Source organism: Hipposideros armiger, unplaced genomic scaffold (genome assembly GCF_001890085.2).
Source record: "Hipposideros armiger isolate ML-2016 unplaced genomic scaffold, ASM189008v1 scaffold_35, whole genome shotgun sequence".
In the NCBI taxonomy this organism is placed as follows: Eukaryota; Metazoa; Chordata; class Mammalia; order Chiroptera; family Hipposideridae; genus Hipposideros; species Hipposideros armiger.
In genome coordinates, this window is record NW_017731385.1 from 5,884,409 (window position 1) to 5,911,646 (window position 27,238).

General features: G+C 43.8%; 2 protein-coding genes across 5 annotated transcripts in view; both read right to left on the bottom strand.

The window, feature by feature from the left end:
• TM2D3 (TM2 domain containing 3) overlaps positions 1-18,122 on the bottom strand; it is a 98,454-nt gene extending 80,332 nt beyond the window's left edge. For 2 of the 4 annotated variants that reach the window (XM_019637864.1, XM_019637865.1), the window contains exons 1-5: positions 17,994-18,122; positions 17,477-17,569; positions 15,809-15,966; positions 10,080-10,254; positions 7,972-8,047 (exon numbers count right to left, since the gene is read on the bottom strand). In XM_019637864.1, the coding sequence (XP_019493409.1) occupies positions 7,972-8,047; positions 10,080-10,254; positions 15,809-15,966; positions 17,477-17,569; positions 17,994-18,084 (593 nt within the window). In that variant the 5' untranslated portion in view covers positions 18,085-18,122. Of the gene's footprint in view, positions 1-5,199; positions 5,953-7,971; positions 8,048-10,079; positions 10,255-15,808; positions 15,967-17,476; positions 17,570-17,993 lie in introns of those variants that run through there. The other 2 variants (XM_019637866.1, XM_019637868.1) reach the window with 2 other exon arrangements.
• A 3,679-nt stretch (positions 18,123-21,801) lies between these two features.
• The window catches only part of TARS3 (threonyl-tRNA synthetase 3), a 48,510-nt gene continuing 43,073 nt past the window's right edge, over positions 21,802-27,238 (bottom strand). The window contains exons 13-17 of the mRNA XM_019637852.1: positions 27,215-27,234; positions 26,882-26,986; positions 25,106-25,178; positions 24,221-24,335; positions 21,802-22,960 (exon numbers count right to left, since the gene is read on the bottom strand). Coding sequence (XP_019493397.1) covers positions 22,812-22,960; positions 24,221-24,335; positions 25,106-25,178; positions 26,882-26,986; positions 27,215-27,234 — 462 coding nt within the window. The 3' untranslated portion in view covers positions 21,802-22,811. The remainder of the gene's footprint in view (positions 22,961-24,220; positions 24,336-25,105; positions 25,179-26,881; positions 26,987-27,214; positions 27,235-27,238) is intronic.

The window sequence follows — 27,238 nt, forward strand, 5'->3', positions numbered from 1 at the left end:
ATATATATATATATAAACACATACACACACACATCTTGAAAATTTCCATAGATTTGTAAAATCAAACCATACATTTCAAAATGCTTGGGTCAAAGAGGACAAAAGAATTATAAAATATGTTTAATTATACACAACAGAGTGTTTGAGACATACCCAAAGCTTAGAGGGAAATTTATAGCATTAAATACTTGTATTAGAAAATGAGAATGGTCTCGAGTCAATGACCCAAGCTTCCACCTTCAGAAACTAGAAAAAAAAGTGAGGGAGCACTGCTTGTATTCCACACATTTTTTACATTCAGAGATTAAAGCCTGGCTACTACGAGGACAGTTTTCCCCTTTCGCAGCGTGCACCCACCCTCAGTGCCACATTTTGCTGTGAAATGAGTTTTTTGATCAGAAGCAACCTGTGTGAAGCAGTGAAAAAGGCTAGGGAAAGCTACATCCAGAATGTCTTTTCCAGTGAGGATAGTTCGGGGTCCCCTCCATGATGGAAGGGGTCCAATGTGCATATCTTTGTGCTTATATTTTTGTACACAAGAATGCAAGCTCCATGAAAGGAAGAACCTGTTTACTGCTCTATCTCCAATGCCTAGAAAGGTGCATGCCACATCTTAGGGGCTCAGTATCTATTCACTGAAGGATAGAAAAACACTTGAGTGTTCTATAGCCTAATAATTTGCAGGGACTTCTCTTGTTTCTTGGGTTGTTGTTTTTCTTTTTTTTTTTTTTCAGCTGAGCCATCCTGCCACCTGTTGGCAGCTCAGCTCAGGCCGTGAATCGAACTGGTGACCCTGTTGCTCAGAGCTCACACTCTTGAGTGAGCTCTTAACCAACTGAGCCACTCGGCTGGCCCTGGGGTTTTTTGTTTTGTTTTTTTTCAAGAGGGACTCTGCATCTTCCTTTCGTAGACTATGTCCTTTCCCCCTTTTCTTCTCTATTCTCTTGTCCCCCTGCTACAGTATGTATATGCAATAGCTGTGCCATTTCTTTTTTGAAAAACAGCCTTATTGGATGTAATTTACACACCATCCAGTTTCTCAGCTTAAAGTGTAATTGGCTTTCTTCACTTAGCATTTTCTTAATTTTATTGGGGAACAGCCATGGTCACTGGTTACACATTGCTTTCATGCTACAATGGCATAGTTGACTCTTTTAGGGAGGGCGCAGCTCACAGTGGCCCATGTGGGGATTGAACCGGCAAGCTTGGTGTTATCAGCACCATACTCTAATGGAGCTAACCGGTCACCTCTCCACTTAGCAGTGCTTTTGAGCCTTATCCGGGTGGTAGCACATATCAGTACTTCACTCCTTTTTATGACTCCATTGAATGGACAGACCACATTATGTTTATGCATTATGCATCCATTGATGGACATTTAGATTGTTTCCACTTTTTGACTACTATGAATAATAGTCAACAAGTTTTCGACAAGTTTTTGTACATACATTTTCATTTTTCCTGGGCATATACCTAGAATGGCTGAGTCACATGATAACTCTTCAAAATGTTTAAGAACTGCCACACTGTCTTCCAAAGTGGTTGCGATCATGTTGCATTCCCACCAGCAATGTATGGGTTCCGGTTCCTCCACGTTCTCACGAATACTTGCTACTGCCTGTCATTTTGTTATAGTCATTCTAGTGGGTGTGACATGGTGGGTCACTGTGTTCTTGTGTAAATGAGGGCAACTTCATGGTATCATGTGAATACATTCCCGTTGGTCCCTCTGAGTAGCTGGGAAGCTATGTTGTGCTCTATTCAATGTTCAGTGGCCTGATAGCCAGGGTGGGAGAGAACTCAGCTGAGACTATCTTTGCTGGAATATCTGGTCTCTAGTTTCTTTACTGATTTTCTAAATGTCCCAACTAACGTCTCCCCTTGGTCAGAGGTGGGTCACATGACCCCTGGGGGTCGTCTTTGGTTTTGGGTCCTTTCTCTGGTCCAGCGTGGATCTCCCCCCTCACCCCCCAGCCTCTTCCCAGCAGCCTTTTCACTTCCCCTGCATCTTTTCCCTAAAAGATGAGGCTAGCCCCTTCTCCCAATTAGTCTGTTTCTCTTGCAAGGATTTTACTGATGCACGAGGACCATTTTCAAGAGTAACCTGCACACCTGAGCAATCACTTTCTTCTCTTCACCATTTTTGGAAGTCTTTGACATTTGTCTTTTTCCTTGTTTGCTGCTGAGTTTCTGTTTGCTTGTTTGTAGTGGAAAGGAGGTGCCAGTTTTTACTATATTGGATTTGTGTCATTACGTATTTGAAAGGGGAGATGTTGTGATGCTGGTACATTCCATTTCATCCCCAAATTCTTAGCAATACTTTTAGATGTTTAGCTTATGCCTGGAGGGTCCCCATCATTCATTCGTTCAACAGGGGGTCACTGTGAGCCTACTGTGTGCCAGGTCGGGCTCTCCAAGCTGCACAGAGCCAGAGTCCTGCTCTCATGGAGCCTCTTAATTATGTCCAAGTGTCTCAATAAAAGTTGCCTTATTTTGCATCCAAGTGTGCTTACAAAAGGTGTCAATACTTCAAATCTCAGATTTTATACTCAATTTGCCTAGGTTATAATTAACTTACATCCCCTCTACTTTCTTGTGACACTTCCTACTCTGTCTGGGTTGCTTTTATCAGACACGGCATGGACAGAGGGAAAGCTTAAGAGCAGGAATGAAACAACCTGCCTTCATTTTTAAGCTCTCCTGATGTATTTGAAAAGCTGCCTCAGATACAGCTTGTGTTCCACTCACTGCTTATGAGAGGAATTAAAATCATTTGCAAATTCCTTAGCTGATGTGCCAAAAATAAATGCAAGTCTGGCGGAAAGTATTTAAAAAGTATAGGGAAACGAATTTGCGTGGCATAGAGATTTTTAAATCTTGAAGCGTAAGATCTTTTAAAAAATCTCTTTTTATAAGCACCACAACCAGTCGGTCCTCAGCGATTTGCAGGAATCCGATTCACAAGGTGCTATGGCCAATATTTACTTGAAGCCAATTTCTTTATTTTCTCTCCCTGCAGCCATCTCCACTGCCAGTTCCCACAATTCCACTCAATCGCGTCAACCCTTGCAAGACGCCCACGGCAGTAACTCGCTCAGCAAATATGAGCCATCATGTGCAAGATACTGAGCTGGGGACCCTGGGGGAGCTAGACATAAATAACGCAGCACCTGCCTGGGAGGAATTACAGGCAAGCAGAGCACGGGCAAAGCAAGGCAGAGCTTCGTAAGATGAAGTCATGACGTATGGCATGCTGCGGTGATCAATTCTGAATTTCCAGAGAACTGTCAGTAGAGGTTGGAAACTGACGAGGAATCCCCTGCCCCCTGCCACCCCTACACACACACAACCATGAAGAGGTTCCCTAACAGCCCCTCATCAGAGCTAAGAGCACACAGGAACAGAGCCCAACGTCAGACCCACAAATGACACTTTGCTGCCAGCAGAGGTCCATGGAATTTGCTAGAAAGATCAGACCCACTCTCTCTGATGCCCTTGTAGTTTTAATAGTTTCTTTTAGGGACCCATGTATGAGTTCGTCATTCATAAATTTGTTTGAACTGTATTTGAAATCTTCGTTTTCCTGCTAGTTGTGTCTCAGAGGCTATCAGCTGCATCAAATCCTCGACAGGAAGCATCCCTAATTTGCTCATATCCTCTAGGTTCCAAAGGCTTGTATCCCCTTGGTTTTTAGGATTTGGAAACACATTCATTCATTCGTCTTTCATGGATTCAGAATCTTTCAGCCTTCACCTTCCAAAAACACTGGGCTTTGCTATTTAACTCAGGTCCCAGGGCCATAAAGATGGCCACAGTCAGGGCAGCTGTCCCCACTGCCTCCATGAGCTCCGTGGAGAGGCGGAGATTCCCATGGCTTCCCAGGCCCCTCCGTGTAGCTCAACGGAAATGCTGGCGTCTCCTCTGCATACAGCTAATTCTGGAGGAGACTCCAGGCAAGTTTTACTCAAGTTAGCAAAGGGGCTGCTTTCCTTGCAGGAACAGAACCTCCTCTAAAGAAATACCTGCTCCACCAAGAGTCTCACGTTCCCACGATGGATAAAAAGTGGGCTGGTCCTAGAAAAGTAAGGTCCATGCCAACTGGGCTACTCCCATCCGGAAGGGCTGCCGTGCTCTGAGCCCATGCTCATGTTCCTACGAAAAAACAAGTTCAGACTGGCTGTTTCTGGAAACCTATGGGAAAGCAAGTGCAAAGAGGATGCACCGCCCAGGGACCAGAGTTGGAACTGCTACTCAACTCGACCCAGACACACCTAAGCAGAAGGCTCTCCATTTCCCAAGAAGCCCGCCGGGGAAGTGATCAGCAAAGTGATTCAAGTCCTTTCGGGTACACTGTAATGAGCAACCTGGTGAAGAAAATATGGTGGTGTCCCATGAGATTGAGGGAGATGGTCTCGAAAAAATATTTTATAGCTTCTAGATGATGGATAGGCTGGTTCAATCTTCTGGCTATGAACGGATGTTTACAAAGGAATACTCAGATACCCAATGTGAAAGGAAAAACGCTAAGAGTTGTGGAACCTTTGTGGGTGGTTCATTAGGTCAGGTGGTTAGAACTCAGGCTCATAACACCAAGGTTGCTGGCTCAGTTCACACATGGGCTAAGGAGCTGTGTCCCCCACAACTAGATTGAAGACAACTATTTGACTTGGAGCTGATGGGTGCTGGAAAAACACAGTTCCCCAATAAAATTTCTTTAAAAAAAAAAAAAAAAGGAATCTTTGTAAAAACCGTTCTGCATTAATAACTGTTTTTCTTTTCAATAAAGGATCTAGATTCAAAAACATTCATCAGACTAAAACACCTTTAACACTACATAGTGTGTCAAAGAACCAGCCAATTATGAACATAGCTTACCCTTGGACAAAGGTTTGAACTGCGTGGGTCCACTCAAACACATATTTGAAGTGGACCCACGCAGTTCAAACCCATGTTGTTCAAGGGTCAGCTGTACTTTCAATCCACGGTTGGGAATCCACGTATGCATAGGGCTGACTTAACTTGAGGGTGGATTTTCAACTGTGGTGGTAGGTGCCCCTCACCACATGTTGTGAGGTTCAACTGTGTATCTGTTGGACTGGAGTAATGGTCTGGAAAATAAACATTTTATGTCTTAATAATAACAGCTGTTATGATTATTCATGGTTCTCTTTCATATAGAAAACAAAGAGAAAACAGGTCTCCATGTCTTAAAGCAACTTATTTTATTTCCAGCACTCTTACAACCTTTTACATGTAGCACTAACAAAATTCAAACCTCAGCAACTAGACATGAGAGTTCTGCAATTTACTTTAGACAGTCACACAGAAGAACCAAACTATACCAACATGACACTGCGAACCTTATAGAGGACTGAATTGTAGGCAGGTAACTGTATTTGGCTGAAGAACTTGGCACTTTCTGTGATCACAGCTGAAGCTTTTCAATGCAGGTCACACTTGGGCCGAAATCGACGTGATATACTCTGACATAAGCAACAGTAAACTAAAGTCACAAGAATTAACTCAATTTTCAATCACTGTGAAGTTTGTTCCTCTAGTTTAAGTTGACATTTTTCACAGAAAAAAAAAAAGTATTTCGGGCAAATGAAAACAAGTTCCAGATAAGCATGGTTCCGTGTTTTTTAATTTTACCTTCATCAAGGCAGGCAAAGTACAGATGCTGTACATTAAAAACACACACACCACCCCCCCTCACAGCACGTCAGTTCCTACAGGCGGAAGACCTCCTTCCAAGTACTGCTCCTGTCTGAAGCACATAACCACAGTTAAATGTACAGAGAGCCATCCGCTGGTCCCACGTAGCCAACTCCAATTAGCAAGACATCGATCAGCGTCCATATGCCCAGGCCGCCAAAGCTGAAGAGCTTGCCGAGGCCTTCTCGCCACTGGCCCAGGTAGAAACGGTCCGCTCCGAACCCACCAAGCGTGATGCTGCAACAGGAAACAGGGCTGGAATCCACCAGAGGCCCCCCGACCTGCAGCCAGGCGTGGCTCCGCTAAGGCACGTCTGGGAAAGGGTCTCTAATAATCCTAGGCCTTAATTAGAACATAGTGACTATTTCACGTTTCACAACACCAACTGTGAGCTTTCGATTTCGGTCCTCGGTTGGGATCCACATATGTGGAGGGCTGACTTAAGCTACACACAGATTTTCGACTGCGCGGGTGGTCGGCACCCCCACCCCAGCATTGGTCAAGGGTCAACTGTAATGACCGGCAAGAAGATTGTTAAAATGTCAAAAGTAAACACACAATATTTAGCTATACTGAAATCTGATGTTTCTCTTTTAAAGAAAAGTAATTGACCTCACTGCATTTTAATCTTGAAAGTGGCACGTCCCCGAGAACACAGCAGGGACCCCGACTAACAGAGAGCACGGGCGTGGAGTCAGGGGTTGGCATCGCGAGGCAGGCCCTACCCTCTGGCTGCCCAGGTTGAGCTGTCTCACTTTGTCAATCACTCATCTCTACACATTTAGTGTCAGGAAGAAATGACTTTGAAGGGTCCTTCAAATGCTAAGATCTAACACTATTTGGACAACTTCTAATTTGATTTCTTTTAAATTTATTATGGAAAATCTCAGAACACAGAAAAATAAACAGTAAAGAGAACAGTGCCCATGGTCCAGCTCTGACCATTATCAACGTGTGGCCAACGCTGGCTCAACTCTATCCCCCACCCTTGAGAATTCTGAGGCAAACCCTGGACATTATAACATTCACAGTGAAGATTCTGAAAGAAACTAAGTCAAATCCTGAGAGGAAAACGATTCTTACTTTTGAAAAGCCAGCTGTTAAATGTACCACGATAATTTAAGGTATCAAAGCAACGTGGGGGAAACTGGGTGAGGGATGGATAGGAACACTGCATCTTTGCAACTTTTCTGTAAATCTAAAATTATTCCAAAATTAAAAATTTAAAACAAAAAACAAAATTAAGTTTTCCGTTTAAATCGTTGCTGACAAGGACTGTGGCCAGTTATCAAATCTCCTTTTTGTTGTATGTAACCTTCCATCCTGGACTCCCCTTACTTTCCAGTTACGCCTTCCGGCAGGCAGCACCCTTCTTTCCTCAGCCCGAGCCCCAATGCGGTGGTTCTCGACAAGGGGCAGTTTGGCAATATCTGGGCACATTTCTGACTGACACAGCTTGCGGGCAAGGAGGGTACTACTGACATGTAGTGAGTTCACAGAGCTGCTAAAGGCCCTACTATGCACAGGACGCCCCCACAACAAAGAATTATTTGGCCCCAATGTCAACAGTGATGGGGCTGAAGCCCACCCCACCCCAACCCCGCCCCCGTGTCACACCGCCACAGGCCACCGGGTCGCAGGCTCTAACCCTGAACCTTCAACTGTAGCTGGGGCACAGTTTTCATTCCTCAATCTTTTAACCAGCATCCCACCTGCCCTCTGGTGGGAAGAACTGGTAATTTTTTTTTCAACCAGTTGAAAAGTTTAACAAATACAAACCTATTTTTATGTAAAAATTGTAAGTCTTTAATTATTTCTGGATGGTGGAATTATAGGTGATTTTTAACGTTTTCTTTGTCATTTTCACCTTCTCCACAGTTTTTAGCATTGAGCATGTATTTTTTCTATAATACACAAGTTACTAAAAATTAAAAATATACACAATAAACCTACCTATTTTAAATAGTGTACAGCATTTTACCGATTCACAGTACATTTAGAGCGGGAAACCCTGACTGGTTCTGATGATCAGTTAAGTCATCTCGAGACTGTGCAGGCATCCTGGGAGAAATGCTAACATCCTGCCATTAAATTCCATGAAGGTACTGGTCTGGTCTAAGGAACTCGCCTAGGGTCTGTCTGACACCTGCTGGGAGCCGAGTGAAGGGGGAGCCTGGCTGAGCTCCATGTCTGGAGAGCCCACTGATCCCAAGAGAATCCCAATGGCACCTTTAGCTTATTAGTAACGGAGCTTACCTGAGAGCCAGAGCAGTAGACCACTTATAGCCTCCAGTCCAATTGCAGTACAGCATTTTTGGAAAAGTACGGTTACCTTAGAAAAAAAGGGAAAACACTCTACTTAGAAAAATGGGTATAAAAATACTCTCAAACAGAGACTTAACCTTAACAACTGCCTTGTAATTTAAAATCTAAGAAGTCGACTCTCCTTACAATAAGGTTTACTACGGCGAATGGTAAAAAGAAAGACTCTACCATCTATAAGCACAGACTTAATATTTAAATCGGTCATTGAGGGTTACAGTTTGAAGAAATGTGAAATGCCCTACCAGCGATCAAGGCTTAGGTAAAGTGAAGAGTGGGTAACACGGGGTGCTACTGAGACAGAAAGATGGGGTAATGGGAGGAGAGAGCCCAGAACACGCACACATGAACCTTTTCACGGGGCGTAGGGCACATGGATTAGCCCGGAAGTGTCCCCAGACAACTAGATATCCACATGAGGAAAAAGCGAGCCTGAATCTACCTCACACCATGTACCAAAACCCACCACAGGGGCCGGCCGAGTGGCGCGTTGGTTAAGAGTTGGCTTGTGAGTGCCAGCTCTGAGCAGCAGGGCCCCGGTTCGGATCCCACATGAGGGCCAGTGACACTGCACCCTCTACAGCTAAGATGGTGAACAACAGCTCCACCTGGAGCTGCGCTTCCGTGAGTCGCCGGCGACGGCATAGGCTGCAGTGGGCTGCCGTAAACTACCATGAGAGGCCGGCAGTGTGAGCTGCCATGAGCACCGTGAGCGGCTGTCCAATGGCCAGCGAGCGACTGCCTGAGCTGGGAAGAGTGCAATGATAATACCAACATGGGCATGTGAAGCAACGTCCTCCACAACTAGACTGAAGAACAAAAGGACAGCAACTTAGCTGTTCCCCTTCCCTGATTCCCCAATGCTGTTCCCTCCCCCAATTTCCCCAATAAAATCTTAAAAAAAAAAACAAAAAAAACCACAGGCGGGTTAGAGGCCTAAATGCGAAATGCCAAACTTATAACCCTTCAAAGAAAACCTAAGAAATTATCTTTATGCACCTGGAGTAAAAACAGAGTTTATTATCACAAAAAAGAGCTCCCTTTGAAAGACTAATAATGTCAACTAATTCGAATTTAAAGTTCTGTTCATTGAAAGACACCAAAACGAAGTGGAAAAAAAATAAAAGGTAAAAACCTGAGAGAGGATTTTAGGGACAAAGGTTAATATCCAAAATAACAAAGCGTTCCTAGAAACCTTTAGGAAAAAGATGAAACTTCGGGATAAAAAGTATGGAGAGGGTTTGGCTCACCAGGAACAGTCATGGCCCACTGGTGGGACGTAAACGGGTGAAACCACTTTGGAAAATAACAAGTGCCAGAGAGTGTGCCAGACAAACTCCTGCCCATATGCAGCCGGAAGGTGTGCACGCAGCTTTACTGGCAGCACAATCCATAAGCAAAAAGTATAAATAATCCAAATGCATAGGAGAATGAATAAACTACGACACAATCTTACAACTGATTATTACTCAGAAGTAAAAGAAAAAAGTTAAGAAAGGGAAGGCACACCAATGAATCTTAGAGCCATAATGGGGAGAGGAAAAAAAGGCCATAGATTGGCTGCTCTTATTTTACACTCTTCTAAAACATGCCCCGCTGTATATCATACTTTATCTAATTACACAAATGTGATAGGACAAAATAATTTAAAGAAAAGAAAGTGGGATAAGAAAACTCAAAAGGAGGATTACCTGTGAAGGGGGGGGGGCAACTGGGTGCAAGAAACGCACTCAGGTAGCTGTGATGACATCATCACTGCGTTAGCTGGGAATTTGGTAAAACTGAATTACTATGCATTATGCTTTATACCCCACGTGTGTGTTGTTTTACCAAATACTACATTTTAAAAGATAAGAGCGCTGCAAGTTTTCTGGACATTTTAAGTTCACCGAGTTTATTAATGGACTTGGCATAACTGAACAGTGCTGATAAATGCTTCTGATGAAATAATCTCAATTTAATCCTCAAACGTCTGATGGAAGTTCTGTAAGCAAGCTCAGAGGAAACTGGATTGCTTCCCAATCTCCCCAAACTCCACTTACCCAAGCAATGAACGTGGTCCCGCACTGTGCAGTTGGCAGTGTACCGCTGCCGAGGACACGACACCGCCATGCAGCTCGTGGAATTGGAGCACTCATAATCGGTTTCCGGAAGCTGCCAGCAAAATCTGCAAGTCATGTTGATGACAAAGCTCTTTTGATATTTCAAGTCTTGATCCTATGTACCAAATGACACAGAACGTATCAATCGCAATCCAGTAGCTTGTGACTTTTGTCTGCAAAACTACAGTCATATGGCCCCAAAGTTTCTAAATGGGATCTGGCAGGAAGTGGCAAGAAAACAGGTACCAAACCAGTATGTATGCAAAACAAATGTAAGTGGTATGATCCCATAATCATAAAAATAGACACCCAAAAATATATACCTAAGGAAAAAAAATCTACATAAATTCGCATCAAAATAACTAAGGTTATTTCACGATGGTTATGATTATCTCATCAGTTTTACCTGGCTAAACTTTGTACAAAACAAGGGAAATTTTATTCTACTAAGTCAGGGTCACAGATAGATGGAAGGACAGACAGGTACATCTGTTAAAGGTCACTGAGCTGCAAGTTATGAGTGGAATCCAGGGTCCCTATCCCAGATGGATGCTCCCGGGTGTACCATACACACCTGGTTCCCAGTTTCACACCTCCCCTCGTATCTCCAGCAGTCCAGCATTGGGGCTGTCACCCACCGCCACATGCACTTGGTACCATCCACCCATAGGCAGCCCCAGAAAATCACTCTCCACTTAGAGAAGAACCTCATGCAGACTCAGCAGGAGCTCCCTGCTGGCCCTTAGCTTTCCAGACCAGATGTTTTCCTTTCAATTTCAAAAGTCATTATTGGGCCGGCCGAGTGGCGCGCTGGTTAAGAGCTGGCTTGGGACACCAGCTCTGAGCAGCAGGGCCCCGGTTTGGATCCCACATGAGGGCCAGTGACACTGCCCTCTACAGCTGAGATGGTGAACAACAGCTCGACCTGGAGCTGGGCTGCCGTGCGTCGCCAGGGACAGCGTAGGCTGCAGCCCCTGATGCAGTGGGCTGCCATGAGCTACCGTAAATGGCTGGGAGCCAGCGTGAGTGGCCAGCAGCCAGCGTGAGCTGCCAAGAGCCGCCGTGAGCGGCTGTCCAGAGGCTGGCGACGGATCTGCCTCACCCGGGAAGAGCACAATGATCACAATACCAATATGGGCCAGTGAAACAACGTCCTCCACAACTAGACTGAAGAACAAAAGGACAGCAACTTGTCTGTTCCCCTCCCCCAATTCCCCAATAAAATCTTTATAAAAAAGTCATTATTTTGTTTTCTGCTTATAAGAGTAGCATGCGTTCTTTGTAAGCAGCACATTTGGAAATTACAGGGAAAAAAACTTGTAACCTCTCCAGCCAGACCCACTTTTAATCTTTCATTTTTCTTCCATAATAGTTTGACAGAAGCAGAATTCTACTGAAAGCATTTTGTATACTTTTTACCCCACTTGACATTATACTGTAATACCTATTTTTCAAAATCATTTTGAAATGGTCACACAATCACCTCTGGAAGTTATCATATTGATTTTTTTCAAAATGTAAAACTGCTTTTATAGATCGCAATCAAAACTGGGTAAGGAACCGCGTGATTTAGGCAATCAGTACTGTTTTAAACGCCTACTAATTTCTAGTGATGTATTTATAACACATTTCTTATCAACTGTGTTTTAAAACTAGGCAATACATGTCTGGTACAAACTCCCAGACAAGACAGGAGAGTGAGCAGGAAGCTGTCCTTCACCGCTCTTCCCCCCACCCCCAGCACTGCTTACCCATTGGCCTTCAAGGAAGTCTATTCTATGCCCCGATACTTTTCTTTTTTTAACTTTCCCACTGATATTTACTTTTTACTTAATTCTGCAGGTATCAGTAACTACCTCTAAAGCTGCCTAGTTCTTTTCAATAGCTGCAGTGTATTTATTTCATTACATTACAGAGTGAACCATAAATGAAACAGTTCTCTTGGACATTTAGCATGTTTCAAATCTCTTGCCTGGGTGAACAGTGCAGCTAAGGATATCCTCAGGCGCATTATTTGCATCCATCTGCGATATTCATATGATAAATTCCCAGATAGGGAATTGCTGGGTCAAAGGTTATGTGCATCTATCAGGTTCACAGATATGACCAATGTGCCCACCCACTAACAAGATATGAGTGGCGCTTACACACTCACAAACTCAGTGTTACCACTTTTTAATTTTTTTGCCAATTTAATAGGTTAAAAACACATTGTGTATGTCTTTATGAGAAAAATTAAACATTGTTTTTCATGTGTTCAATGTACATTTGTATTTCCTTTCCTGTGAACCATCTGCTCATGTCCTAATAGTATTTTTTTATAGGCTTGTCATCTTTTATTAATTGGCTTTTAGGAAATCTTTATATATTATGGATATCGGTGCATTATTTGTAACGTGTGTTAGACATGCTTTTTCTTAGTTTGTAATTTATCTTTTGCCTTTATCCTTTTTCATGTCATGCAGAATTCTCCAATTTTTAGTAGTCAAATATCTCAATTCTTCCTTTTATGGCTTCTAAATTTTATTTTATGCTTAGAAAAATATTCCCTAAGTTGATATTATAACAAAACCATCTCATGGTTGCTTGGCTACTTTGTTTCATTTTTCCACATTAAATCTTTGACCTATCTGGAATTTATTTTGAACAAGACAGGGATCCTACTTTTTTTCCAGCTAGCTACCCCAAGCATGTCAGCATTTACTGAATCCGTCTTCTCACCAGACAGAAGTACAGACCCTTTCAAAAGCTAACCTATGAGAAAAAGACCTGTTACCTTTCCCTCTGTGAAACAGCTGTTGTTACTAAGAACACAGACCATGTGATGGCTTTATGTATACACGCTACATACACTAGCAGGCAGATAGGTAAGTTCTCCAAGTAACACACAGCAACATTTCTGTCAAGCACATTTCCAGCTGACATCATCTGGCTTGACAGCTGCCATTACAATTGCCACAAGAGCAATCTGATATGGAAGGTGTTGCAAGATTTTTCCATTTATTTCTACCTATATACTTAACAGGACCTGATAAAATAATTCCCTTGACTAGTGTAATCCAGGTGAGAGTTCCTTAGCCTCTAGGTCCCTAGTCAGTATGCATGAAAAAGGACTGGAAGAGTTTCTTTCTTCCCATGATTTGAAGTTCAAAATAAAAGCGGCAGAGAGAGGACATCTGCATGTGCCCATGTGATGGTCATGGATTATTTCTTCCTGAAATGTTAACGTGTTTACCAAGAAGGGACCCTACAGATCATCATTCAACAAATAAGGAAAGAACACGTGGCTCACCGTGGGTCACCTAGCAACAGCAGTCCTAGGACTCACAGCTGCTAAAAGCCAATTCACATATTTTACTGTTTCTATTTTTAAGAAGGATCAGACCACCAGACCCCCTTGGGGCAGACTTCCAATTCCACACCTGAGCACTGGGCACCTGCTATTTCATATGATTCCATTATGGCTTGTACCGGAAGCAGGTGAGATTCAAGTGTCTGGAGCAGGAGGAGGCACATCGCAGCCAGGGCATGAGGACTACACCAGAAACCGTGACCAAGGAGTTCAGAAACTTCCCTAAGCTTGCAGTTGCTCTACCTTTGTTATTTGTCTTATCCTCTGCTATTTTCCTCTAAATGAAACAGCTAGGTTTTGGAACACCTAAAGAAGGAAGAAATTGAGAACTATGTTTGGGAAGATGAATGTCAAAGAAGCTGAAGCAAACAACAGGGGAGGCGAATTCTGGAAAAGTTCCCCTTAGACAGCAAAGTTTTTCCATGTTCACTAAGTACCTACGATGCGCCAGACCCATGAGATACATCATTTGAAAAGCCTTCAAATGGGGTTAGCCATTAGGTAAGTAGAGAGGAAATTCTATTTAAGACACAGCAACAAAGACTGATTGCTAATTCAAGGGCATTCGTGAAGACTATCTGGCCATTAGCTCGATTTCCAGTATGCTTTAAAGGGTAATTCAAAGGATAACGCCAACATATAAAAATGGCAAATACTTAAGTTTACAAGAACTACGTTCAGAAACAGCATAAAATCTTTGGGGTGAGGCCTCCCTCATTCCCTCTCAGGGGAATTACAGAAAGAGCCTGAGGTGGAAGGAACATTACAATCCATCCCTTCGCAGACCAAGTTCCAAAGAATGCAGTAGGGGAAAAGGGACATTGCTCAAGTAAGTGAAGAAAATGCTAGAGTCGCTGGTCCAAGGAAATCTACAAAAGAGGACATGGTATAGAATCTGTTTTTCCTTCCTCAACCATTTCCCAGAATGAGGGTTCCATGGAAACACTTTGGGAAAAGCTGTTCTGGGCCCATCCCCTCATTTAATGAGACAGAGATTAATAAATCACATGGCTAGTTACAGAGGCCAAGAGTGAAACACTGCTTCATTATTCATCTCGACTCTTTATCTCGCCCAGATGCTAGAATTGCATTCCTAAACGGAGTGTGCAGTGATTACCTGGTCCACTCGTTAAAAAATACAGGTACCCGGGGCCGGCCGAGTGGCGCGATGGTTGAGAACTGGCTTGGGACGCCAGAGGGCCCCGGTTCGGATCCCACATATGAGAGCAAGTGACACTGCCCTCTACAGCTAAGATGCTGAACAACAGCTCAACCTGGAGCTGGGCTGCCGTGAGTCGCCGGTGACGGCATAGGCTGCAGCCCCTGTGGCAGTGGGTTGCCATGGGCTACCGTGTGTAGCCAGCAGCCAGCGTGAGCGGCCAGCAGCCGCAGTGAGCGGCTGTCCAGAAGCTGGCGACCGATCTGCCTTACCCGGGAAGAGCACAATGATAATACCAACATGGGCCAGTGAAGCAACGTCCTCCACAACTAAACTGAAGAACAAAAGGACAGCAACTTGTCTGTTCCCCTTCCCCCAATTCCCCAGCACTGTTCCCACCCCCCAATTCCCCAATAAAAATCTTAAAAAAAAAAAAATACAGGTACCTGCGTCTGCCTGGCCTACTCTCCATTTAGCAGGTCTGGGGCTGCCTGTAGGAATCTGTGATTCTAACAGGAGCCCCAGTCAAATAGCTCTGAAGCAGCTATGCCTAGAGCAATCTCTAAAAAATACCAACTAATGAAAGCCTTTCTAGGCTCCTTCCTGTCTGTCAAAATATCAGAGATAAGATGTAGGTTTGATGATTGTAACAGGGTCATTTCTAATGCTCAACAGTTGGTACGTTTGAGCTTTTTCTATTGCCAGCTTTCTGTAAGAAGTCTGATAATTACTTCAATTTATCCTTATGTCAAAAAATTGCCATCTGAGGGGCAGCTGGTTAGTTCAGTTGGTTAGAGTGCAGTGCTCATAACACCAAAGTTGCCAGTTTGATCCCCACATGGGCCACGGAGCTGCGCCCTCCACAACTAGACTGAAAAAACTATTTGACTTGGAGCTGATGGGTCTTGGAAAAACACACTTCCCCAACAAAAAAAATTAAAAAGCTTGAAAAAAAAACTGCCATCTGAACCTCTGCAATCAAACCTCACTTGAACATGGAAGCTTTAGTCTTCTGAAAGAGTTGACTTTACTCCTAAAATACTACTTATACAATGCAGAGCCCTTCCTTTCAGAATTCCCCCTTGGTTGAGTCTAAAGTCTATTTGTAACTCCAGGTTTCCAATGATGTATTTAGAATAAGTAAGTTGCAGTACTTACAACACAGGTAATGGAAGGTTTGACTGTGCAGTCAAAAGTGGCAGGCTTCCCATAGACACAGGAGAAATTTGTCTTGCATTCTACACAGTCTGCAGGGAGTCTGCTACACAAACCATTGCTTGGGCACTTCATCACATAAGGTGGGATATCGGTACTTTCTGTGAGAGGCGAGAGAGAGGCTTATTCTCTTAGAATACTGATGAGGAAAGCAATATTCTAAAGTTAAGGGTCATGAGCATTAGCAATGAGACACTAGGCTGGAATGGCAAAAGCAGAGATGAAGTCAGAGACGCCTGCAATTAAAGCAGGGTTCTGCCACCAGCCAGCTGTGTGACCTGACAAACAGCTCAACAGTTAAGTAAAAAGTATTTAACTACTATCCCCCAAATGACCATAAAAACCAAAAGTGCATATATATACATATACACACACATATATATATATGTGTGTGTGGCTAGGGGTAATGACCTCAAAAATTCTACCACGTTACAAGATGAAAAAACTAAGACTTAGGAATGGCAGGGTTTGTTTAAGATCACAGAGGGAGTGGCAAAACTGGAAACAGAACCCAAACCTCTCCGTTTCCAATCCAATGTTATTTTCTCTTGAACACTAATTTGGAAATGATGCCACTGACTCTCTGAGTCAGTCAGTACAATGAGGTGACAATTCTAGAAAATGTTGTCATTATTCTAGAGTAGCAGTAAGCCATAATTTGCTAATAACATTTACAGTTTTATACTACGAACGTTCAAAAGCATTCTATGTATTAACAACTTGTTCAGTGGGTTGCAGTTTTTTTTCCCCAGCCAATCTAGCCAGGAGTACAATATATTTCTATCAGTGAAGAGGGGATTAGACAAGCTTTCAAAAATGTCCGAAGAGTAAAAAATCCTTGTGCTCTCTCTATAATGTTTTAAATTCAAGTATGCTGCTGACTTCTAGTAGCCTTTTACATTCAAATTAGAATTAGTAAAATACTTCTGCCAGTTTCAATTCATTGAAATGAGAGCATTCTAAAGGGATGAAATTATAGAGAAAAACATTCCATTTAGCAAACCCACTAATACTCATTTAAAACTGGTCCTACTTCAAAGTTATTGTAGCAGATGGGCGAGTCTACAAAATTCCGTTGGTTCCTATTACTACTGTGGCTGGAGAATGGACAGTCGGAATCACAAAGCTAAAATGACTCTAGAGGGCCAGGCTAACCCCACCACCTTAAAGATGAGGAAACCAAAGCCAAATGGGTGGATAAGTTGTTCAAGCTCCCAGTACCACAACCAGTCTCTCTATCAGTCCCTCTGTGATCCTTCCATTTCACACCGCCTTGGGTTCAAGGAACAGGGTTCATGAGCTAGAAGAAATTTTCTGAAGGGAAAAAAGCATTTGTTGAGGATTATCTTGATGAAGTGGAAAAAATAATAGAAATAAACAGATGGAAAAAAACAGCGTGGGACTATCAAAAGGTATTGAAATATTAAGACTGTCTACAGAAAACGTTTATCTGCCCTCAGTTCGTGTAACCTAAAGTACAACAAATAAAAATAAAATATTCAAAAATGTAAAGTGACTTCATATACTAAAAGAAATTTTACCCAAAAAGGAGAGGGAGAACCTGCTAGATATTAAGTATACAAATTTACTAGAATAGAAAACGTCTAGTACCTGCTGCCCTGGGAACTACTGTGAAAGTACGTGTTGGGCCCGGATCCCTTATTGACTGAGCCAGCGGCTGCGAATGCTCTAAATTTAAGGATCCTACAATTAAAAAAACATGTTATCCTGGGATATAGAAACCTTGGTTGTGTGGCTAACAAGCAGAGTCCACGACACACAATAATTGCTCGTGAAAACCTCACAGCTTGACTGCCCAAAAAACTAAAGAATGCAACGCCAACAGGGTCGACACCCGTCCCCCGGCCCTCGGTCCCCCGCTCCAGGACTCCGCGGCCGAACCTGCGGCTCCAGTGTCCGCGAGAGGAGCGGAGGCAGCGGACCGGAGGCCAGCGACGCGCCAGGATTGAGCCGCAGCGCTCCGCCCCCCTCCGCCCTGCCCTCAGCCTCCATCCTCAGCCTCCACCCTCCGCCCTCCCCCAGCGGGCTCAGCCCGGACCCTTCTGACGGGTTGCGGTGCCCCCGACCACCCAGCCAGACCCGGCATGGCCCACGGACTTTAACTCACCACCGCCCGACAAGACGTAGAATTGTGACAGGAAGAGCAGCACGCGGCAGAAGCGGCACAGTTCCCTCAGCGGGCCAGCCGCAGCCGCCATCTTCCCGGCGCGCACGCACTTCCGGGCCGCCGCCTAGAGCTCAGCCGAGGGGTGGGGCGCCTGCGCGCGCGCGCCAGAGGAGGCGGGGTCGGCGCATTACCGGGAGCCCAGGGCGCAGGCGCGTGGCCAGCTCTGGGTGCGTTCTGCCCCGCCGGACCGGACCGGAAGTCCCCCGGGAATTGGGGTGGCCGGGACCACTGCGACGTTGAGAGGTTGCTTGGTTCCCAAACACCGCTCATACCGTACGANTTAGGAAAAAACACAGAGGGTGCCAAAAAATGTATACATGTTTTAAGAAAGGAAAAAACTGTGTTAAAATTGTAATACTCAATATATACCAATAACAAAAGATGAATACAAGTCACGTGTATACATATTTTTGGTACCCCTGGTATTTGCAAATCACGTATCCATCAAAGGGCTTATATCTAGAATATATAAACAACTCTCAAAACTCAACAGTGACAGATAATGAGGACATCAGTACTACATTATTTATCCTGTTCAGTCACTCACCTAACATATGTAAGATTAAATCTAACAGGCAGTTGGAAATCCAGCTGGATCGTAGCGCACTGGTGGTATCTGCCAATAGCATCCTTTATTTTTATATCAATCTGTAAATTAAATGATGTTTGTTTAACCACAGTTTTGACTTTTCTTTTAAATTTTACTCTTTGTAAATCATATGGTCTACTTACTTTAGGACCATAAAATGCTCCATCTCCTGCATTCATCTTCCATGGTTTTCCAAATTCCATCAAGCTATTCTGCAGTTGCTGTGTTTTTTAAAGACGAGAACATTTCAAACGTCTACTGCATTGAACATTTGATTTTGTCATTAGCTCAAAACAGTAAGTTTTCCTAACTCTTAGTTATATTTTGTTTTAGTTCAATATATATTTATTGTACATCTTTTACAGTCAATAAACCACTGAGCAAGAACAATTGGGTTGTCGGAAAAGTCATGACGCATTTTTGCAACGAAAAACACAGAAAAAATACGTCATGACTTTTCCAACACGCAATACATAAAGATGATCAAGATGGCACTTGCTCTCAAGAAACACACGCTTTTTAATTGGGGAAGAAAGATAATCCACTGAATTGTTCCAGTGAATCCCAGGTAAGCGCTTGTGGGAGCGGGGATGCTTCAGCCCTGGTGCCAGCGCAGGTCCCTGTGCCCTGCCCATGTCGCAGCTTCGATCTCCTGGTGCGAGTTCCAAGCTCAGCTTCCCTTCTGCTCAGGCCCAGAGAAGGCCACCCTGCAGGCTCACTTCATAGGCTGGGAGGCCACTCTCCTCCCTTCACTCATTTCTGAAAGAACAGACACTGGTATGTGTTCGCAGGGAAGTGAGGCCCTGCAGGTATCTAAGGGATGGAAAGAATCTGGGGGGCTCCCAGGGAATTAAAAAGCCAAACAGAGCTCAGGTGTGGGGGGAGAGCAGGCAGCAGAAGTCACTCACTGCTCCTCTCTGGTCTTTGGGGACACGGGGATAGGAAGGCCCAATAGGAGCAGCCAAGACTCAGAGAACTCTCCTGTACAGAGGCATGGGTGGATGTGAACGTGTAAGGGGAGCTGACCATGGGCCCGCCCGGGCCCCTGTGAAGGAGAAATCAAGATCTCCTTTGTCGGGCCGGCCGAGTGGCTCAGTTTGTTAAGAGTTGGCTTAAGAGTGCGAGCTCNAAAGTGACTTCATATACTAAAAGAAATTTTACCCAAAAAGGAGAGGGAGAACCTGCTAGATATTAAGTATACAAATTTACTAGAATAGAAAACGTCTAGTACCTGCTGCCCTGGGAACTACTGTGAAAGTACGTGTTGGGCCCGGATCCCTTATTGACTGAGCCAGCGGCTGCGAATGCTCTAAATTTAAGGATCCTACAATTAAAAAAACATGTTATCCTGGGATATAGAAACCTTGGTTGTGTGGCTAACAAGCAGAGTCCACGACACACAATAATTGCTCGTGAAAACCTCACAGCTTGACTGCCCAAAAAACTAAAGAATGCAACGCCAACAGAGTCGACACCCGTCCCCCGGCCCTCGGTCCCCCGCTCCAGGACTCCGCGGCCGAACCTGCGGCTCCAGTGTCCGCGAGAGGAGCGGAGGCAGCGGACCAGAGGCCAGCGACGCGCCAGGATTGAGCCGCAGCGCTCCGCCCCCCTCCGCCCTGCCCTCAGCCTCCATCCTCAGCCTCCACCCTCCGCCCTCCCCCAGCGGGCTCAGCCCGGACCCTTCTGACGGGTTGCGGTGCCCCCGACCACCCAGCCAGACCCGGCATGGCCCACGGACTTTAACTCACCACCGCCCGACAAGACGTAGAATTGTGACAGGAAGAGCAGCACGCGGCAGAAGCGGCACAGTTCCCTCAGCGGGCCAGCCGCAGCCGCCATCTTCCCGGCGCGCACGCACTTCCGGGCCGCCGCCTAGAGCTCAGCCGAGGGGTGGGGCGCCTGCGCGCGCGCGCCAGAGGAGGCGGGGTCGGCGCATTACCGGGAGCCCAGGGCGCAGGCGCGTGGCCAGCTCTGGGTGCGTTCTGCCCCGCCGGACCGGACCGGAAGTCCCCCGGGAATTGGGGTGGCCGGGACCACTGCGACGTTGAGAGGTTGCTTGGTTCCCAAACACCGCTCATACCGTACGACGCGGCGCTCACCTCTCCTTCCACGGCTAGAGACCGAGGAAGGTCACGGGGACCGAAATGCACACCTGAAGTGACTGGAAGCAGAGTAGGGCGAATTTGGGAAGTTGGTCACCTTTTATATGTGGCTGGCTATGTTTATAGAGGAAAACCGCTACTATGTGCTAGGTACTGTGCAAAGGTTTTGATGACATTACATTTGATTTCACACTAGCAAGGTACTTGTTTACAGGTGAAGAAACTGGCCCAAACTGTGTGGGAAGCGACTCCCAGGTGTGTCAGGTGGAGCCGCGATCCCAGGCCTGGCCCGGTCAGTGCCCGGCTAGCATCTCTCCGCAGGCTGCCCTGGGTGCCACCACTCGCCAGCGCCATTACGGCACGCGTTACTTCCAGGAAATTCCTCCAAGACTGGGAGGGGCTGGACATAGCCAGCAAGTCTTCGGGCTCCAGGCACTGGGATGAGAGCGCTGGATGTGAAGGGAGGGTCTAAAGCTGGGCCCCTCCCCGGAGAAGGCCAGCCGTGGGGAGACGCACCCCAGGCCACCAGGCTCCCTGCGAGCTCCTAGGGCAATCAGCACCTATCTCTGCCGCAGCAGACCCTGTCCTGGCTGTTGACATGCTTCCCTCTCCCCACCCGTCACAAGATCATTGTGGGGGGATCTTCTGACTCCCCACTCCCTCACTAGCACGTTTGGTGAATGAAAAAAATATATAGCAGATGGTACCTCATTAAATAATAGCTTAAAAATTACATCACACAATTCTGATATATAATACTGTTTTGTTTACCAACTTCAGGAAACTAAGTGTGTTGAGAGCATGTGTTAAATTTATTTTGAATTCCACAGCACCTAGCCATATAAGCACTCGAAAAATACTTCTTGATTGATAGCTAAATTCTATTGGCATAAAGCCATTGTAATTCTGTTCTGAGCGGTAAAGTATTCCTCTTTGTTAAAATCTGAAATCCATTTGAATATATATAAATCAGGGGAATGTCATCCCACCAAAAATGTAATTTAACTTTAGGGGAACAGATTATTGTGATGTAAACCCATAGCTGAAACACTGGAAACACTGTGATGCATTTTATTTTGAAATTTATTTTTTTCTAAAGATGAACAAAGCTCAATTGTCAATTAAAAGCATTAATATATAATTGCAACTCTTAACCTATGATGCAAACAGTAGGTTGCACAATATTAAATTTGAGTTCAGAGTCCTTTGTCAATAACCCAATATTTAGTATTAGCTTCTCTTGTGGTTGTTGGTTAGTTAAATAAAGTAATGATTCCAGTTTTGAACATAAAGTTTCAGTGTGAAGTTTAGTAAAACCATAAAAACAACTGAGAACATGTTATTAGAAAATAAGATTTTCTGCCATATTCCAAAAAGCTTTGCAGACTTATATTTGAAACTTGTCTTTTCAAAATTACAAATCTTAACAGTAATATCTCATTGTCCTTGTTTCCTGGTATTTCCCTCTTTCAATGAATAACATTTTCCCCTTTAAGTCTCTCAAGACAGCCTCACGAACTTCAAATGAGAGCATAAAAATTTACTATACCAAGATGATGCAGGAGTTGAAAGAAAAGATCAGCAGAGAACTACAAAAAGACGCTGCTTCTGAATTTAAATCTGAATCCTATCAAACATTTCCTCCAGAATCTACTGATGATCTACTTCAGAAGGCACAAGAATATGTCGACATTTTGAATAAAAAGTATGCTAAAATAGTATAATTGTTTCCTATACTGTTTATGTAACATTTTGATTGTATCCCGTGAAACATATGGCATGTAAAATCCTTATTAAAGGAAAATATTTTTGTAAAAAAAAAATAAAAAAGTCTTTCAAGACATTTGGAAAATTAAGCTTCCCAAGCTTGTCCTCTTCTTGTCCTCAAGACCTACTAGTGAGTTAAACTGTACATATCAGCTACTCATTCATTGTCTCATTTCTCTCTGCATCATCAGGGGACCTGTCAGTGGGTCCAAAGTTCTCAGAAGTATTAACATTAATTAAGAAAAATGCATTTTCAGGGGTCAAAACAAGGTTACCTAGAAGGGCCTACAAGGAAGGACTTTAAAACTCTTCTTCAGCATTTGGTGTTCGTGATATCTTGAGATTCTTCAATTTATCAATAGCAGAAGTTACTGAAATCGCTCCATGAATTTTGTTGTCTCTTGTTCGAACATTTACAGCATGATTTGTTTTTTCATTCTCTCCAACCACTGTAGAAAGGGAAATTTTAAATCAACGATTTACTAAAATACTAAGTGAAGTGTCACATGACATGTCTTATTGAGTCCTTTAGTATTAATCACTAAATATCAAGCTAATGACCAGTTTCTTGAGGGAAGGAATGACCTCTAATCCCAATTCTCTTGTTCACTTGAGAGAACACCTATCATGTTCTTGGGGTGCAAATGGGAGCATGGAGCTCTTACCCCCAACTCTGCCCCCTGATGTATCAAGGGATGGGCACCAGACCTGTGCCAACCAGTCAACCAGAATTCTCAGGAATGTAGGTAAAAAATTCATTCTTTCTAGTGACCTATACTGTGATGCAGAAACCTGCAGCCATGTTCCCTGCCATGTGGAAAGGAAGAAACTGGTCAGCACGTAAGGGGAATAAAGTAAATGTTCAAGAGAAGCATAAAGAATCAGAGCAAAATGGGGGCCAAAAATGGAAAGAAATAGTCCTGGTAAGGGCTGAGTTCCTTGTTCCAGATACTCTTCTAATGGTTTGGCTATTTAATTCTACCTTCCATGGACACTCCAATAGTCTTCCAATAAACTCTGCCTGAAATTTTTGTCACCACAGGAAGGCTGACTGAAACATCACTGTACCCACAAGAGCCAAAACACTTCTGAGGACAAATGGTTGATGGGACAACTGTGCATATTTATTTTGCCTTCTACAGAATCTCCCAACTTAGAGATAATACCATGCATGTGAGTATATCAACATCAGTTTCTCTTCATTTTCATTTTTTCAAGTCAGAATTTCAGATTCTGCATCTAATTATTTATGTGCCTCAAGGACATTTTCATTTTTTCACTTAATTCTTTTCTCCTGAGCACCTTAAATTTGGGACCTTTTTCACTCATGAATCCTAAAGATTTCTAATCAACCAGAAGAGCAAAGGAGACTATTTTAGATCTGTGACATGGCTGAAACAGAAGGAGTATAATTCTACCGTGAGATGATTTTCACGTTTTTTTCCATTGTTGGTTTAAGATATTAATTCTTGCTAGTATTACTATACCACAGGATTCATGTGCAACTTTATAAGTCTTCTGCCAGCAAATAATGAAGAGAACATAGGAACGGCTTTACCAGGAACACCAGACTCCCCTTGGTGTATAAATATTCAACAGTCAAACTGCTATGGTATAATCAATCAGTTATACCATAGTCTTCATTTTGTCCTTTGGAGTTAAAGTGAAAAAAACAAACATGTGGGAAAATATATACAAATTTAAGTTACCCAAAATAAAATTATACTGAGCCAGCTGCGCATTTCGTATTTTCTTATTCAGTGTGCAACTATGATCTAAATCAACGTCGGTCATGAATCCTTCTTCAAAAAATTCACTGGATACCTACAAGAAAAAGAAATGCGTCATTAGTATATTATGTGGAGCAGCCAGTGTACAAGGCAAACCACAGGTTCCCTGCCTTCTATTAAATAGTATTCACACACTTGCGTTGTTCCCTCCACACTGTACTAGCTTGGTCTGTGTAACCACAGAGAAGGGCGGGAGTGATGGCATGTCACTTCTGACATGAAGTAAAAACCTGCAGCTTCCATCTCTTTCGGATCGCCCCTCTGGGGAAACCCGCTGCCAGACTGGGAGGACATTCAAGCCACCTCTGCGAAGTGTGTGTGATAAGGCCTGGAGGCCTCTGAAGATGTGAGTGCGCCTGAGGGCTGCAGCCCGGGCACTGGCACTCAACTGCAGCCTCCTCAGACACCCTGAGCCGGAACCACCCAGCCAAGCCGCTCCCTGATTCTGACTCACAGAAACTGACATAATAAATGTCTTGTGTTTTAAGATGCTAAGTTTTGGGGTACTTTGTGACACAGCAGTAGATAATATAAGTAAGTATTCTACACTAATAGAGCCATTGGAAAAGCATAACTTAAAGAGATATTTTAAAATACCAATTTCCCAAATACATTAAGTAATAACAGTTCTGATCCAGCTGCGTCGGCATGAGTGGGTGTTAACTCCCAGTCACTGAAAGCACAGGCTACTAAATGAACGTGTTAGTTATGTAGTATTTTAAGGCATGAATAACATTCCAAGTCAATGACCTTCAAAGACCACATGCCAAGACTATCATGTACTTTAAGTGTCTCTAATTTTACCTGAAGTGCATATTTTTCACAAGTTGGCCCCACAGGGATGATCATCACTTGACGAGGAGATAGCCAGAATGGCCTAAAAAAATGTAAAAAATATGTATTTTCAAAATGACCATTTATGACATGATTTAAAAAATACCCAAAGATTGTTTTAAAGTAAGAATTTACAAACAAGCAGAGTTGGTAAAGTGGTATGGAAATAAAAGAAACTATAGTAAGAGTTAAAAGGCATGATATGTGGGATATAACACTGAAAGGAACAAGACAAACAAAGAAAGAAACAAAAACTCATAAACACAGACAACAGTTTAGAGGTTACCAGAGGGTAAGCGGGGAGGAAGGTGGTAGATGAGGGTAAATAGGATCAAATATATGGTGATGGAAGGAGAACCAACTCTGAGTGGTGAACACACAATGTGATATATAGATGACGTATTACAGGATTATACACTTGAAACCTATGTAATTTTACTAACTATTGTCACCCCAATAAACTTTAATTAAAAAAAAAAGTTAAATGCAGTAGAGAAAACAAAAGGGGAAACAGGATTTTGATAGGAAAGGGCGGGCAGAACAGGTTGGCAGATAGATGGAAGGGCTAAACATCCCCTAATCATACAGTGAAACCCAAATGTCCGCTCAGTGCTCTAATCTTTTGCTAAAAAATTCCATCCTTAGAATGACTGTGCTTAGAATGACAGGGACTAAGGCTCGGCAAGTGTCTCTATGGTGCTGCTGGCGGGCACGGCAGGCCAGAAGAGGGGGTGCCTTTTCTAGTGAGAAGTCATTGGCCCTGGATGATGAAAGGGATCCAATGTCATCCACCTGCCACAAGAGAGCTGGCTGCCCCCTTGGGTTATGGTGGCATATGAGGGCCCAGGGCCGATCACTACTCATGGCAGATTGAGTCTTCAGGACAGGCCTAGCAGACGAACTTGGTGAGGTTCATGGTGCTGAGCTCATGCATGTCCTCCAGTGGCCACTTTGCTCATCAATCACTGACGATCACTTAGCGGGAGAAGGAAGCTGGTAACAGAACAGGTCTTCTTGTATTTCAATACTGAAAACCTCCACAGCGGGGGCCTTTGTGAACCAGCATGCACATTCCTCTCCCCCAAGTCTACTTGTCATCTATTCCCAATCTAACTACTTCAAGTCTCCTACCCAGTGGCCAAAGCAATAACCAGAGCCTGTGCGTCAGTGTCACTCCACACCTTGGGCCATTTCTCCTTTCAAGCAAAGAGGACTACAAAAAGGATCACTCACAGCCCTACCCTGCAGAGCATTTACTTCCCCCTTCTGCCCTAAATTGGGCTGTGCTACGGTACCCATCCTCTCTGCATTTGGGTCAGTGTGTTGCTCAGGATGTTGAAGACCAGGTTTATGGTTGTTAACCCTAGTTTTCCTCCCAAGTCAAGGTCAGAGGGTACCTTATGGGATAAACAACATGGGTGGAAGGAGGAATGGCATTGTGGCAAGAGGTGGCACCCTGGGAGTGTGAGCCATGTTTTCCAGACGGCAACTAGATCTGCAAAGGGCTTGAAATAGCTGAGAAGATAACTCTACAGCTCTCCTGAGTTCCCAGAAAGGTAAATGATACAGGGTCACGGACTCCACCTCTGTTTGTTTTTTGTTTTCTGATCTGGTAGGTGCAACAAGAATTTTTGTTGCTGTTTGGATACTTGCAGAAGCCACCAGTTTTTTTCACAATAGTTTTATCTTTAAGACATGGTTTTTAAGAATAACAGATACACAGCTTTTCTTTTCCATATCACTTACCATTTCCCCCCATAGTTTTCTGAGAGAATGGCTATCATTCTTTCCACTGACCCCAAAATGGCTCGATGAATGATCACAGGATTCTTCTTATCGTCCCCATCCTTACTAAAAAATGAAAATTACACATTTAAGTGTTTCCTTAAGATTCAGTAATAATTTTATCTTCCTATTTTACATTATGTTCCCAAACTATGTAAAACAATGGATTCCTCATAATCTTTAAGCATAATCTTTAATCCTTTATTTGAATTAGTTTTTTTCTAATTATAATATCTTTTATAAACCAAAGGGAAATTTAATACATTATCTGGGAAAAAGCAAGGTAAGTCTCACCAGGACCCAGGTCTTGATTTCTAC